Source organism: Cyprinodon tularosa, unplaced genomic scaffold (assembly GCF_016077235.1).
Source record: "Cyprinodon tularosa strain WSP-4 unplaced genomic scaffold, ASM1607723v1 ctg228, whole genome shotgun sequence".
Taxonomy (NCBI): Eukaryota; Metazoa; Chordata; class Actinopteri; order Cyprinodontiformes; family Cyprinodontidae; genus Cyprinodon; species Cyprinodon tularosa.
Window position 1 is genome coordinate 1,239,822 of NW_024038851.1, and position 16,909 is coordinate 1,256,730.

The 16,909-nt window shown below is 35.5% G+C and overlaps 1 protein-coding gene across 1 annotated transcript; it reads right to left on the reverse strand.

Moving 5' to 3' along the window:
• Window positions 1-3,887: 3,887 nt before the first annotated feature.
• rarres3l (retinoic acid receptor responder 3-like) lies at window positions 3,888-12,959 on the reverse strand. Its single transcript, XM_038286592.1, has 5 exons — window positions 12,850-12,959; window positions 11,464-11,524; window positions 10,932-11,040; window positions 8,945-9,213; window positions 3,888-4,302 (listed from the first exon to the last, which is right to left on the reverse strand). The coding sequence occupies exons 2-5, from the start codon at window positions 11,476-11,478 to the stop codon at window positions 4,177-4,179; spliced, it is 519 nt and encodes a 172-aa protein (XP_038142520.1). The 5' UTR covers window positions 11,479-11,524; window positions 12,850-12,959; the 3' UTR covers window positions 3,888-4,176.
• Between the last annotated feature and the right edge of the window lie 3,950 nt (window positions 12,960-16,909).

Here is a 16,909-nt window from a genome sequence, read left to right on the forward strand (position 1 = left end):
AAATCTTATTCAACATTCGAAGATTCACATTCTTTTCTTGTTTTCTCAATTATATTACTTTTTTTTTTTTTAAGAAATTGTAAATAAAAACTAAATAGACCTCTTTATTTAATGGGATTTTCAGCAATTTATGCTTTATCCCCAAAAATCAGATTAACTAAAGAGAATTTAATATTTTTTAGGAATATTTTTACATCTTTCTATGATTTATTTTAAAAGTGAAGTAAGAAGAACAAGCAGCAGTCTGGGAGAGGTTTTAATAAGGAGTTACAGACCATAGATCAGAAGATAAAACAGTGGGTGTTTTCCTAAATGTCCTATACCCATTAGGAGATGAACTGTAACTGATACCCTATCGATTAGACTTTCTTCCTTATTTATCTTCAAAGACTGATCCAGTGCAAGACAGACCACTGTAGAAGATCCCTCCTGCCTGCAGCTGTCAACACCTACAGCAACTGGTTAAAAGAAGGTTTTTGGGCCACACTGTAAAAGAGAGATGATTCTCTGTTCAGTTTGACTAAAAAAATCTCTGGAATCAGGAGTTCGAGAGGCTAAAGTTGGCTTTATTGGGTCATTTTGCTGTATCAGTTCTATAAAAATGTATTACCCGCTTATAAAAGAAAAAATAACCTTCAGAAAACTCATCCTGATAACTAATTATGCTAAAATAAGCTAATATTTCACTAATATGTATAAATAAATTATCCAAAATCTTGGTTAATCTAAATACAGATACTGGATCTTGGTCAAAAACATATCTTCTGGGAAAGCTTGGATTTGATGAAGGCTGAGATAAAAAAAAAAAAAAAACATAAATCACTTTTGGTATAAAATAAAGAGTATACACTTTTTATCTCACTGAGACAAGAAAACAACAGAAAAATAATAGATTTTCACTCATTTAAAGAAAATCATTTTTTGTTCTTTTTTTTTTACATTTTTAGGTTTGATTTGAGATAAAATAATATTTTTCAACCGTTCCATACCATTTAAGTTAGAGGATCTTATCAAGCAGCACATTTGGAGCAGGGTTATATAAAAAAATGCTGATTTATTGAAGATAAGCCAAAAAAGAAACTACATTTATTTCATTCCTGTTTGAGCTTCTAATTTAGCTTTTTTTCATCATTAAAGAATACAGATAAAATTGTCAAAAATTCACATCTCACTACATTAGATGGTGAGATATATTTCTTCAAGCATTTTTGAACTTTTGAATGTATTAGGATTTGGAATTTTTTTTCCTTCTACCTCAAATAAACATGACTTTCAAGCATAAGCGTCGTTAGACCTATTTAAGGGTGGCTTCAGCCACCCTTTCTTTGGCATTAGCCACCCTATAATTATTTTGCGATTTTAAAAAATATATATTTTTTTCTGTATTTATTTTTTCCTCATATTTTCCCAAAACAAATGCAGTAAAGGACCGAATAAAAGCCATAAAGAAGACAAGTTAATCTGAACAATCATAGGCGTAACTTCCTTAAGGACTGGTGTGGACATGTCCCCACCAATATTTTGTACACGTATTTTGCTTTCGGTGCTGTGTATATCTGATTAAAACCCCATTCATGCCGCTCCTCAGAAAGAAAATAAAAAAAAAAAGTTCTCCCCGCTGCTCACCGTCCACAAACCCCGACAAAAAAACTCAGAAAAAAGAATCTGTTGCCTCTCGCTTTCTCCCCATCACCCCCCTCCAACCTCTCCCCATAACATTTGAATTGAAGATATCCGCGGGTGACGGGTCGGGTTCGGTAGTCATTCTAACGGGTTCGGGCGGGTGCGGGTTGGTAAAACTCGACCCATGCAGGTCTCTAAGCTACACTACATTCAGTATCGTTGCCATAGAAACAGACAACAGCGCCAATATATCAGAATTATACTAAAACACACGCAAATAATTTCCCACATAAAAACAGGACTTTCAGTCCATTACAGTTTTCCGTTTTTAGAGGGTTGTTTATTTTGCGTTTATTAAGTGATGGCTGTGGTATATTAGCTTTCACTGCTATAAGCTTTCGCAGCAGTGATTGATTAATTTAAACACCTGCTCTACTGATGGTCTATCGGAGTTGGTGTTTAGGTTGAACATAAAGAACACCTTTTATTTGAAGCTACTTGTAGCTACTGTTTTAATCCCGGCTTTACTTAAAACTTTTTCCTGACTTTGATAGTGTTGCCATTCAGTTGCAAGCACTGCGCCCCTTTTTCTTTTATATGTACACGTACATTTAAGATTTAGCGTGTTATGTTGACAACTCATGAGCAAGCTGCTTTTTGCAATCTAGCAGGAAGGTAAGGATAGGATCTTGCAGGTGTGACGTCACTCTGCAGGGGGTCCAAAGATAAAAGCTTTAAACAATTTTGGCATTGGAATTTCAGATTTAAGGGAGTTAGAAAGTTCACTTAGTAAAAGTGCAAATAATAAATCTGATTAGCGATTACTTTTAAGCTGGTTGAACATACTGCGACAGACTGGTGACCTGTCCAGGGTGATCCCACCTCTTACCCAGAACGTGGCTAGAGATATGCACCAGCACCTCCTGATCCCACTCAGGGATAAGGTTAAAGAAAATGGATGGTTGAACATAGTCCGCTCTCCCAGATTCTATCAAATCAGTATTGATACCCTCAGGGGCGGATTTAGGAAATTTGGGGCCCTAGGCAAAGACAGGCAGGGGGCCCCCTGAGAAGAAAACCCATAAAACAGACCCATTCTACAGATAGAGAAATGTTAATAGAATAGACATCCATTATTTGTTCTAGGTTTTGTCCCTCTCTTCTTGTCCCTTTTTCCTCTCTATTTATCAGCGTTCTGATGGCATTTTAGCCAAAGGATTTTTATCAAAAACATAATTAATGTGCACAAATAAGGATTAGTTGTATTAACCATACATGGAAACAGAGTTTTATGGAGCCCCCAGAACTTGGGGCCCTGGGCAACTGCCTAGTATTGCCTAATGGTAAATCCCCCCCTGGATACCCTGCTGGTGGATGTTCTTGACAGAAAGACGGAGTTGCTTAATCATATTCTGCTTAAGGTCCCATAAGATCTTGTCCGAGTCCTGGTTTAAAAGTAAATTAATTTTAAAAAGTGACCCAAAATTGACTGTCAATAAATGTTCTACAAAATTGATATATTTATTTGATTTCTTTGATTTGTACTGTCTGTTTAGATTTATGTGATATTTTTTGCACAAAATATATAAGTGAATATTGTAACAGTTATGTTTTCAACTGTAAGCATTAAATTGATAATGTTATTCGCATTTTTTTGGCTTTATCCTTTCCAACAAAAAAAAAAAGGCGTCGCGCAGGTAGCTCCCTTTCCTTATGAGCCGTCCCCACCAACTTTCAACACAAAGTTACACCCTTGTCTTAGACAACGCCTTAGCAGGTGCACTGAAAAAATTCGGCGCGCGCATGGCGCGCGCATTATCTTCTAGGGGCTAAGCCACCCTTGTCTCTTAAACCTAGAGACGCCCCTGCTTTCAAGTGTAGCTGCCTGGTCTTTTAAAAGCCAATTTCAAACACAACCTATCAAACAGAAAAGTTTAACCTCATTTATTTATCTCAAATTACACTTAGTGAAAAATGACAGGGGAATCAACTTAACTTCCACACAAGCTATTTATTAACAAACACTTGAAAGTCAGAGGAAGACAATTTCAGTGAGCATTAGGACAAATTTTTATCAGTCATTTAAAATATTTATATAATTATTACTTAATAAGTCATAAAGATTTACATTTTCCTTTTTATAGTTGTACTTCTATTACTATCACTTTTCAAATTTTTTCTTGTATTTACAAAAAAGTACAATGTTTATATTTCAAAATATTGTATGAAATTTTTATTAACATTGGTCTTTTTCTCTAATGGCACATTTATGAGTAAAAAGACTTTGTCCTCTGTAGAAATTTTAGACCCTTGAACTGAGAAAAGTATGAAAACCTAAACCTGTATGAAAACCTGAACCTTTCAGATCAACTGATGAACGGTTAAAGACAAAGTGGGGAAGACTAACAGGTCAGTCAGTTCCAGTTAAAATCACAGATAGTATCTGTATGTGACTTAGGCAGAATTATCAGTAATAAGTTGTGCTGAGTGGCCTTTAGGCTACGCTGGTAATGAGTTATTCATAGCTGCAGAATAAACCACTGTGGACCTCGGTCACTTGGTGTCCTCCTTGTTTTCCTTTTTGCTTCCTCCAAACAGAGCCCCGGCAAGAGCGCAGATACCCAGACCCACTGCAGCAGCCATACCAGCCACCATCACAACTTCACCGGCCTTCTGCACCTGCAGGGGAAGAGAAATTCAGCTTCACTTAAACTGAATTCTATCTATCTATCTATCTATCTATCTATCTATCTATCTATCTATCTATCTATCTATCTATCTATCTATCTATCTATCTATCTATCTATCTATCTATCTATCTATCTATCTATCTATCAATCAATCAATCAATCAGTCTGTCTGTCTGTCTGTCTGTCTGTCTGTTTGCCTGTCTGTATATGCCTATCTGCAAATTGTGTATGTATGTATGTATATATATATATATATATATATATATATATATATATATATATATATATATATATATATATATATATATATTGAAATTATATGTGAAATGTGGTTGCCATAACAATGTAATCAATACATGTCTATTAGATGTCATCAGATAGTGGGTGTGTGCGTGTGTAATATTCTTATTATCTGACTACAATATTATAATGCTCCATTAACAAACTAATTTTGTTGTGATGGATTTATATATGTTCTATCACATGATTTATAGACTTCATGGATTTCGTACTGAATATGCAATGTGATGTGCATATTTTTTACTATAAATGATAGTGATGCTATGAAACGGCAAGTGTGTGTCAAAGTGATGAATTAAATCTTTATTTTAAAAGTCTTAAGCCCCCCTAAAAATGATAAAATATTGTTTTTCAATGCTTTAGAGCACATATTGTTTACATTCCGACCGGTCTAACTAGGGAGTACCAATATGGCGGCTGGTGGCTTCGCAGCAACATGTACTAATAACAACCAATCGGCTATCCAGTGAATAAAAAAGATCAGTGCTTCGCACACATACATATATTTTTATATCTATTTTTTCCTCAACCATGCTGAGGTTTCTGAAGGGAAATTAATCAAACATCTAAAAGTATTACAATAATGTGATAGAAAGGTTAATCTTGTAAAAAAGGAAAAAATGGATCACATAATTTGAAATACACCATATTGATGTTGTTTTATATCCGGTTCAATTATTAGTTATCAACAAGTAACATTTTGCATTTCTTCATTTGTTTTTTATTACGCTTTATCTTTGTACAAAAATCATTGAGGTTGGAAGGCCAACACCCTAATTTATAGCCTTAAACAATAAATCTATCAGACTGAGGGTGGGACACATCAACTAAAAAGAAAGATAGAGCATATATGTGACGCAGTGATTAGTGCGCACGAGCCTTGTACGGAGGCCTTACTCCTAGACAGGGGCGGACTTACCATTAGGCAAAACTAGGCAGTTGCCTAGGGCCCCGAGTTCCTGGGGGGCCCCCTAAACCTCCTTTTACATGTATGGTTAATTCAGCAATTACTTATTTGAGCACATTAATTATGTTTTTGAAAAAAATCCTTTCGCTAAAATGCCATTAGAATGCTTATAATATTAAGTGGGTCTCGGGGCCCCCCCTACAGTGTCCACTACATTGGTTCAGTCCATTTGCTGCGCATGGGCAGAAAGGTCCAAACACACTGCAGCAAACTATTTGAAAAAACAAACAGCGCGAAGAGACGAGACGAGCAGAGCGGATAAGAGAAAAGAAAGGAAAGAAAAGAAAAAAGATTAAAAGAAGTTACCCTAGCGGTGCTGAAAGAGGAGAAAAAAGAATGAAGGTAGGAAGCTGCTTTCAAAGTTACCAAAAATAACTGAGTTCGGCTTCTTCACTGCGGCAGCGGCGAGCAGCAGCAGCAGTAACCTGCCGCAAACAGCTGACAACTCAGCGGCAAGTCTGGCACCTGTTAAGGAGGATCCATCGTGTGGAGTTGAACAACTAGTGAGTATTAAGCTGTCCAAGGGGACATTCCCCCTATATTGATAAGTATTTATTTACTTTATTGAAGATGGGTCATTTTAAAGTATGTTTATAATTTCATTTGGATTTGCTACAAACGATGAAAAATCAATTATTTAGGTGTTTTTTTATGTTGAATATCAGGAAAATCTCAGGCTTTAAAATGTTGTAAAATCACCCATAAGTTTAAGGTGCTTTAGTCCTTAATAATTTAAGTTATACATTCAAAAAACATAAGGAAGTTATTACCAACATCTCACTCTGCTTTACAGCTTTGTATGTGTTTTATTGTGCACAGCAGGGGATGTTAAGGGTCACATTAATTATAAATTAAATAGCAATTGTCATTTGTAACATCACTTTCCCGCGACATGCACCTTTTATCTTTTATATATATATATATATATATATATATATATATATATATATATATATATATTTATTTATATTATTTATTTATTTATTTTTTTTTTCAATCCACTGCAGCAGAAAAAAGAGTTTTTCTTGCCTCTAATTGATACAGCTCTTATGACATTAAAGGAGAGATTTTCACACATGGAAACCTTTTATGAGCTGTATGGATTTCTCTACTCCACTGATGTCATGAGAAGCACTGAGAAGGAAGGGAAGCTGGATGAATGTTGCCAGAGACTTGAGCAGACGATGGATGACATTGATGCAGAGGATATGAAACTTGAGGTAAAGGGAGCAGTTAGATACTTCCCCATACATATCTCATCAACATCTGAGATGCTTGATTACATCTATAAGGAGAATATCCTAGACCTTTATCCAAATATGAGTCTAGCTCTCAGACTTCTGCTCACTCTACCTGTGACAGTCGCTTCAGGTGAGAGAAGTTTCTCGAAGCTGAAGCTAATTAAAGCATATCTAAGGTCAACAATGTCACAGGAAAGGCTGTCTGCACTCGCTGTTCTCTCCATTGAGCAAGAAGTCAGGAAGTCAGTGGTATGGATCTTCTCATTGCAAGATTTGGTTAGGCCAAGGCTTAAAAAATTAAAGTTTAGGAAGAAGGAGAATACAACTACTAGGAAAAAGGGACAAAACATTAAGAGGAAAACAACAAGAAAAGGGGACAGGAAGAGAAAAGGGGGAAACGAGGAGGAATATGAGTTAAAGAAACAAAAGAATAAGAAAAAAGACAAGGACAAAAGGGAGATAAATTCAGACTGAGAAAAAGACAGGAAGAGAATAAAACAAAAGAAAAAAAGAGTAAAATGAAACAGACATGAAAAAAAGGACAGGGAGAGAGGGATAAAAGGTAAAACAATGCATGTTTATTCTCTTAAAATGTCAATTTGTATAATTGACCTGTTGTTTTGTGTGTTGTTTTCTCATTTCAGATGGCCCCATGCCTGCCTTTGCCTAGACTACTACAGAAAGGGACAAAAGAACACAGAAGAAAACCACAACAAAAAGGATAAGAAGAGAGGGACAAAAGGTAGAACAACTAATCTAAGTCTATTCTATTATAATTTCTGTATCTGTATACTGGGTCTGTTCTATGTGTTGTCTTCTCAATTCAGAGGGCCCCATGCCTGTCTTTGCCTAGGGCCCCAAATTTCCTAAGTCCGCCCCTGCTCCTAGACACGGCCGACCCAGGTTTGAATATGGCCTGTGGTCCTTTGCCGCATGCCTCTTCTTCTCTCATACCCTCTTTGCTGTCAGAAAAACGAGGCACTAGTGCCGTAAAAACAAGATGAAAAACAGATGTTGGTTAAATTAGACTATTTCCTTGAGTATAAATCTCACAGGAGTATAATGTGGTGCTTAACTGTTCCTGAATTGTTGTTTTTCCTATATATAGTTTTATGTGTTGGAAAGACTTCGATATTTATGAAAATTAACTGGTGCTAATGATGCATATCTTGTGATGTTCTAAGTTTTTCCAATGGCTCGTTAACAAAAATGTCTGGTCAGCAATTCAGCACATATAGGCATGGAGACAAAAGAACTGCTGCAGTTCACACTGAGTAAGAAAGTATTTCAGCAACTGCTCATCTACTTGGATTTCCACGCACAACCATCTCTAGGATTTATAGAGAATGGCCTGAAAAGGAGAAGATATCCAGTGAACAGGAATTCTGTGGACGCAAATGCTGATTTGATGGAACGGAAACAGTAACAATGAGGTAAGCAGAAGAACACAACACGTCCAACTATGAGGTGGATCTCCGTCCAACAGAGCACTTCTTGAATGCGGTGGAATGGGCGACAAATCTGCAGGATCTGCGTGATGCTATCATGTCAATGTGGACCAAACTCTCTGAGGAAGGTTTCCAGTACCTTGTTTAATCTATGCCAGGAAGGATTAAGGCAGTTCCGAATGTAAAGAGGCCATCTTGGCACTACCCAAAGTGATCGGTACTCCTAATGCCTCAAAGAGTCCTGACTACAATCTGTGTATAATTTAGGTTTTTCCATGACTCATAGTGGTATACAGATCTAAACTGAAAATTTCTTTTGTAAGAGAGGGGTGGAGCTGTCTGAGTCACACCATGAAAGGGTTGTAAATCAATGGTTAAATGTTGATCATCATTTACTACAGCCTGAAACAGAAAAATCTGAGCTTTCTATTAGTTTATTAGTGGTGAATTGATTTAAAATGTCTCCATTTTGGAAGAACTGTTGTGTCTTCCTTGGGTCAAAGAAAACAGGCACTACCATATGTGGACGATGATGACGAACTGTTTTGGGGGTTGTTTTAATTTATACAACACACATCTCATCAGGATCTCAGTAAATTGTGTCCAGTTGCGTTAAAGGCCCAATATGTATCTGTAATAAGTTGTCTAGATCTCTTGCCTGTAACCCCTACCTACCTGCCGTGACTCTGCCTTGCCATAGCGCAGCTCGTTGACAAAGTGCTCGCAGTTTCCCCTGAAGACGCAGTAGGGCAGCTCCTGACCCACCATGTTACAGGCCTCTCGTACAATGACATCAGGCGGACGGGGCTTGTACTTATCATCCAGACTGTTGTTTATCTTCCACTTGTTTGTTCCCACCACATCCCAGAGCTCCTCCTTCTTAACCATTGCCTTCTCAGTCAGGACGGACATCATGCTGTTGGAGCCGGCACCAGGTGCTTCGGCTGATGAAACACAAACTTGAATTTAAAGTTGCAGTACACAATAGACAATGCAACAGTAGACCATTGGTGTATTGTCTATTGTGAAAAATTCAGGAACAGTTTATATGTGAGGTAAAACCCAATGTTTTGACTGTACTAAAAAGTAGAGGCAGCCAAAACCAAACTGTCAAGGATCACAAACCAACCCATTAATTAGCATCGGTTCACCTCAAGCCTCCCTTTATGAACTGCTCTGTGATCAGGATTAAGATCCTTAACACCCAATAATTTTATCATACATTTTTTCCACCTTGAACACTTTAAACAAAGAAATGCACTTTAATGATATAATCCTTTTATGTGTTAAGATGCTTCTTATGTGATTTTTTAATGAATTCTATTAGTATGTTTGTTGTTGAAGTGCTGTTAAAGAGAAAATGGGACAAAGAGTAAAGTTTTCTATACTATTTGATTTAATTTAGTTCAATACTTCCAGTGAACACTGGTAGACAAACAGAACAGTTCAGGAACATAAATATTGAATCAAATCAGCTCAGACTTATACATAGTTAACTTAAGATAAATATTTTCCAGTTGTATCGTATTTAAAAAAAGAAATGTAGTTTTAAGTACCAGCTGGTTAAATGTATAGGGGAACATGTTCTTTTTCCAGGTGGATCATCAAAATAAATGGTCCTCCTAAATGTCAAATTATCGTGGCGATTTGTTTACGTAAGGCTGTCCTACGTGCTCGTCCCCATTTTCGTCTGACAGAGTGGAAAAATAGCAAATCCTCTTTTTGAAAGTAAGCTTCTATGAGCAAACAGAAATTTTTAAATAGATCTTGCACGGGAGTAATGGGCTCATGCATGCACTCTCATGCGTTAAATAGGCGTACCCTCTCAGGAGCAGGTACAGGGTTGCCAAATTCACTTTTTTTTAAAGTGAAGAGGGCAGGTCTTTTTTTAAAAGTTTGCGAAAATCCTCCACTCTACCTTGAAAAGATACCCATATAAGTCCAGGCAACGGCATCAAATCGTACATTTTTTTACAGCACAAAGTGAGAGCTGCCTTAACAGGAAGGACCCAAACATAAATGTTTACTTCCAATATTAAAGGCTTTTGGGATTTTCCATACTTTCTCTGCTAAATAATCAGGCTAACTGTTAGTAGCAATTCAATCTAATAAGATGATTCTCTAGTTTATGCTTTCAAATTTGTTAGCAACAGGCTTATCAGTAGATCTTATGTTCCACCGCCTGTGACTGATAGAAATCAATGAGAGTGTAAATAGTTACTTTTTTCTGATTTTCCTCAAATATATGTACAACATCGCCATTTTGGATTTTGAGGATGGGATTGGTGGAAAAACTTTCCTACTTAAACTCTTACCTCTGTGGACCTTTTGATTAGATAATTGACAACAATAATAAAAAAAAAAGCATGGATAAAATTTTTTTGACAATGTTGTTTTGCTTTTAAGATTATATCAAACATCCTTGTCTTGAAAGGCTGTTTTGAAATATCTTTAGAAACTCTGTAGTGTTTTTCTTTACTATAATAACTATTGTTTGAGTTTTTAAATAAAGTTGTTTTGGATATAGAGAAAAAGAAAAAAAGAATCTGAACCTTCCTTCTAGTCTAAAAAAAGCACATGCCATTGTCGTCATGTCGGCTCATAAGCTGTTTTATATTCAGTTTGGAATCTGGAAACCAGTTCTCTGTGTTGGCTAACTCACAGGGTGGCGCCAAGTGAACCACGAAGCCTTCCCCCACATACAGAGCCCAGTGCTGATAAGTGCCACGGAAGATCTCAATCAGGTCCCCTGGCTCGGGTTTCTCATCAAACTAGGATTAGAGCAGTGACAGAGAGAAGCTGAACATTGCAACAGACTGTGGCTTTTTTTAACATGCAAAACATTTGACTTGACTGGACTCAAAACAAGAGGTGGATTTGGTCATTTTATAAACAAAACATTTTTAATCAAATTAGATGCAGTGATAAAAAAACATTAACATTAGGACAACCTTGTTTTTTTATGTTTTACTCTAAAGGTATATTACCTTAAGAATAAAATTAACACATACAGAGAAAACAGAGGTATAGTAATAATCATAACTCATCCTGATATGACTGCACATTCAGCCAGATGTACAAATAACTTGTTTTTCTGCTTTTTAAAATGATCCTTCAGGTTGTGTTCATCATATTTTATACAGGATGGAAAACATGACATCAGACAAGCTTCTGTTTAAATATAGCTTCCTTACCAGTGTTGGAGCCATGTCAGCCGTTTGTTTAATCTGCCGTGGCTTGAAATCCTTTCACTTTCTGTTTAAAGATGTGCAGAAAAAAATACCTTCAATACAAATTATTATAACAGCTGAAAACTTTAGATACTTACTACTTATTTCTAAGATCAGTTTAATAAAGTAGTCAACTGATCTTAGAACTAAGACGCATTATAAAATAAAATGCATTATTGATATAATAGTTAGGCCTACTTTAAAACCATCCTAACTCGATAAAGCATAACAGATCTGTATTTTACCAATACTTATCTTCCATTATACCTTTACATATGTGAAATGTATAAAAAAAAAAGTATAAAAATAAAAAAGAAATAAAAAACTTAATGTGCAAATGTTGTAATAACATGTATATTGTTATAGGTAGAATTTATTGTTTATGTCTGAACAGAGGTATGAAGAACTGAGACGTATTTAATCATCCCCGTTTAATAATAATAGGAATAATAGGCAATAGCCCCGATTCCTATTTAACTTACAAGTCCATACTACTCCAACTGTCCATTTAATGAGCAAAGAAATATTTTTACAATGTACACATTTACACCTGCCACACACCTTCATTTATACAATCATTACTATTATTCGTAAATGAGTCTACAATCATTTACAGTTATTAAAAGTACCAAATGACAATCACCTGCCTTCTTCCATCACATCTTTTTAAGAAAACCGGTTTGTTTCATACTTTCACTCCATTCCTGAAATGCAAATTCCTTGTTTGAGCACCTCAGATTTTGAAAAGAAAATAGATTATCTCAGTGATTACACCCTCGCTCTCTCTCAACAAATATTTGTTGAATGCGGTAAGGTACCTTTTTATCTTTAGGTGTTAAACTTTACTAGAACAGAGAATTTATGCAAACAGAAAGGAATAATGGATCAGTGTGCAAATAAAAGCGAGCTTTATGAATTAACCTCTAGGTAATATAATTATTAATAGGATTCTCTTTGAGAACATTATATATAATATAAATGTATACCCAGACAGAGGAACTGTCTTAATTACATAAACTATTGTGGAAAACATCAATTCTGCCAGGCAACAGCTAATATTAAGGTGTAATAAAATCAAAAATAGAAAAATAGCTAAATATGTATTGCTGTATAAACATAATGGTTTAAATCGAGCATTGTTAAATAATTTCCTGATTTAAAGATTTACAAAAAGTTTTTAAGTCAACGCATGAGGAAACGTGAATATTTAAATGCAAATAGCACCGATGTGTTTACATCATCCATGAACCGCTGCGCTGATCCCAGATCAGCCCTCTAACGCCGCAGCAAAGCCTCGCAGTCTGATGTCAGCCGGTCACTATGGAGGAGCTATGATACCGCTGCTCTTACCTGAGATGATGGGCTCCGGTTGTTGTTTTGGAAATGCACGGCGCCACTACTGACGCCGACAGCAGAGCTCAGCTATGAGCGATCAGCTGCTGGCTCTGGTCACGTGACCTCTACAGCATCATGCGTCAAACGTCATAGTGCATGGTCCGTTTCCCAGGATCAGATGTACACCATACATTTAAATTTGGCCCTGTTCTGTTCTTGTTGCGGCTACTCTTGCATCAAAAAAGTTTCCAAAAAAATCAAAAATTGCCAGAGTAGTCTTAGGAGGAGGTTTTTCGACTCACAAAACAAAAAGCACTCGTGTTTCAAAATAAGGGTGTTTTCTTTACTAATAAAAAATAACAGAAATATTCTCAGAGTTGACTTACAAAAATTCAAATATAAAGCTAAGTGATGTGTGTGAAAAAACTGTTGCACTCCTCACTCCTTCAAACAAACAATCAGATCCACCTCATCAGCTGCTTCTACTTGTTAATCTCAGCAGGAGGCGGACTGACAAGGAGGAGGGTCAAAGCAAAACCAATACATAAACAAATAAACAATAGCTCTACCATTCACATAACCTTAGCTCTTTAACATTAATAATTTTGCAAAAGATAAATGAATCTAATTCTTAATAGGCTCCAACAGTTCTATTACGGTGTTACATCAAATTTTCTTTTATTTAACAAGAAACATTTTTAATGAGTTAAAAAAACAAATTTCAATTTTTATTAGAATAGAATAGAATAGAATAGAATAGAACAGAAAGAAAAGAACAGAACAGAATAGAATAGAATAGAACAGAATAGAATAGAATAGAATAGAACAGAATAGAATATAATATAACAGAATAGAATAGAATATAATTAAAATATAACAGAACATAATAGAATAGAATAGAACAGAATAAAATAAAATAGAACATAATATAATGTAACAGAACAGAATAGAATAGAATACAACAGAACAGAATAGAATAGAATATAACAGAACAGAATAGAATAGAATAGAACAGAATAGAATAGAATAGAACAGAATAGAATAGAATATAACAGAACAGAATAGAATAGAATAGAACAGAATAGAATAGAATAGAACAGAATATAATATAATATAACAGAATAGAATAGAACAGAATATAATTAAAATATAACAGAACATAATAGAATAGAATAGAACAGAATAGAATAGAATAAAATAGAACATAATATAATATAACAGAACAGAATAGAATAGAATACAACAGAATAGAATAGAATAGAATAGAACAGAATAGAATAGAATAGAAGATCCTTTTATTGTTCGACAATCGGTTAAATTCTGGCGTTTACAACAGCAAAAATATTATCGAAAAAATAGTCACACAAATGTGGACCTCAGAAGAGTGTATAAGAATAACATAATAGTGAAAAATATAAAATAAAATACTGTACGGTAAATTGTTTTAAACAATATAAACACTGTGCACCTGGAGAATAAATAACAAAAATATACAGCTATGGACATTTTTACAGTGATGAATATTTGAAAATAGTAGCAACATCAGAGATGTGGAAAATGACAGCAGCATGTTATATAATTGACTAAGCTGCTGGGAGGAACAATCTGTGATGAAGCTCCCTGGTGCATTTAGGGTGCAGCAGTCTGTTACTGAAGGAGCTCTGCAGTTAGGCAACATCTGAAAAGATGGTTTTATCAGTTTAAAATTGTAATTCTAATGTCATTATTTAGGATTTGTCATAAATCAGCACAAAGAGTCTTCATGGCTACATTTTTTTTCAACAGATATCTAACAGATGGATTATTTTGGTTGTGTCTCATGGTGAGAAATAAATGTTTGTCCATATTTGTTTAAAAAATAAATTATTAACCTCTTACACCCTAAGGGGGTATAATACATTTCTGCCTGACAAAAACACACAAAAGTAAATCACTTATAGCCTCACAGCTATTAGATTTAAGAAGAAACTTTTGGTACGTCTGTAAAGGTAAGATGTCATAGAATGGTTTTCTGGTGTCAGCACCATTTTAGCTTTGACCCTGCCTGAAATATTAGGGACAAAATACAAAATATTTTGCATTTTTTGAACCTCGCCAAAATTTTCTTTGAAATAAACATTGCAAAACACTACCAAAATATTATTTATAGCACAAAAAAGCAGTACAGACTTTTAAATCTAAATGTTGTGTAAAAATATACCAAATTTGGACTCAATCAGATGAATCATATTTATTTTAGAATGGTATTAGTGAGAAATTTCTTAGGCGGAGGGGCCATTTTGGCACATTTATCCAGAAATGTCACCAAACTGTGCCAAATGTGTTTTTTACATCAATACTGGGGGTTTGTTAAAATCACGAGGTCACGTAGCAGCTGGACCCACCGTTGGGTCCGTAGGGTTCTAGGGGTTAAAGCTCAGTCAGATTGGATCTAAAGCTACTAAGCAACTCAGATAGGCTATAAAAATATTGCCAAAACCTATCAGTTTGAATTAGGCCTAGACTTTGACTGGGTCATGCTAAGTTATGGATATGCTTTGATCAGAATAATTTACTGAAGCTCTGACTGTATAGTTCTGTGATTTATCCCATCTGATTTCTAACAGGAAATTACCCTAAAAATGCCACAAAAAAAAAGTTGAAAAAACAAACCATCGGACAAGACATTTTGCTTCCCATCCAGGAAGCTTTTTCAATTCAAAGTGTCTGGATTGGCGTTGAATTCCAAGCTTTATAGAATACCCTGAAAAGTGCTGCAGCTATCTTGACCTAACCCCACTGAGGAAAATTATCCCATCCATCCATTTTCTGTCACGCTTATCCCAAGTGGGGTCGCAAAGGGTGCTGGTGCCTATGTCCAGCTGGCTGCAGGTAAGAGGAGGGGTCCACCCTGGACAGTTTTCCAGTCCATCACAGGGAAACACAGAGACAAACAGGAAATACAACCATTCACGCACACACTCACACCTAAGGAGATATTAGAGAAGCCAATTAACCTAATAGTCTGGAATAGTTTGCTCATGGAGAACATGCAAACTCCATGCAGAAAGATCCTGGGCCAGGAATCGAACCCTTCTTTTTGCAAGGCAGCAGTGCTACGCACAATGTAGGAAAATGATAATGACCTTGTTCCATGACTGGTATGGTGTGTTAAGTGTTTGCACAGTGTTTTGTGAGACAAATAGTGTATATTTGGTATCTCCTGATCAAGCATTATTTTATATGTCATTGGATGCTCCAGAGGCTGTTTTAAGCAAATTGTAACTGGTATTTTTAATGGCTCTCTTTAACAATATCATTATTTTGACTCTAGATAGACCAATAGTTGCTCTGTATACAGACTCTCCAAACTTCGTAAACTTAAAATTAGAGTTTAGTGTCATTAAAATATTTTATTTAACTCTAAACAGCATATATAGTCAAGATGTTGTTTTTTTATTTATCATAACAAACCCTATGTGGACATTATGACCTTTGAACTTTGCAACACTCAGCAATCAAATGACTCACAGCATAAAATAGTGCCAGACTACTAAAAACTAGTTGGTGATAAGAAAAAAATATATAAAAAAAAAGTAAAAAAAAAAAAAGGTGCTGATGCAGTGAACCATAATAATGTGATACTTTGCAAAAGTCAGGTTAGACAGGTTAGACCATTGTTTATCAGCCATGTGTTCAAAGCTGCACAGACAGGACAGATGGCCATTTGACTTTTACACTCAGGAATGTTTATGCCACCGAACAGGATCAAGTTAAACATTGAATTTAATACACTAGCATGACATTTCATCATCGTGGAGACATCACATTATTGACTTTTCAGAAGAAGGTAGCAGTGACTTCCACCTTGGTTAGAGGACTCTGCCCTCTGACGTCACTCATAATGTTACGTGAAATATAATTTTGGGCTCGGATGGGAGGACAAGTCAATATAGATAGAACATGGTCTAAACAAACTGATTTCTGAGTGTTCTCATGCTCTCAAACAAAGCTCCACCCCTGCTTGCTAAATTTTAATGTTCACATGATTTGTTATGTGTTTAGATTTATTTGGTTTTCAGATTACCACAATACC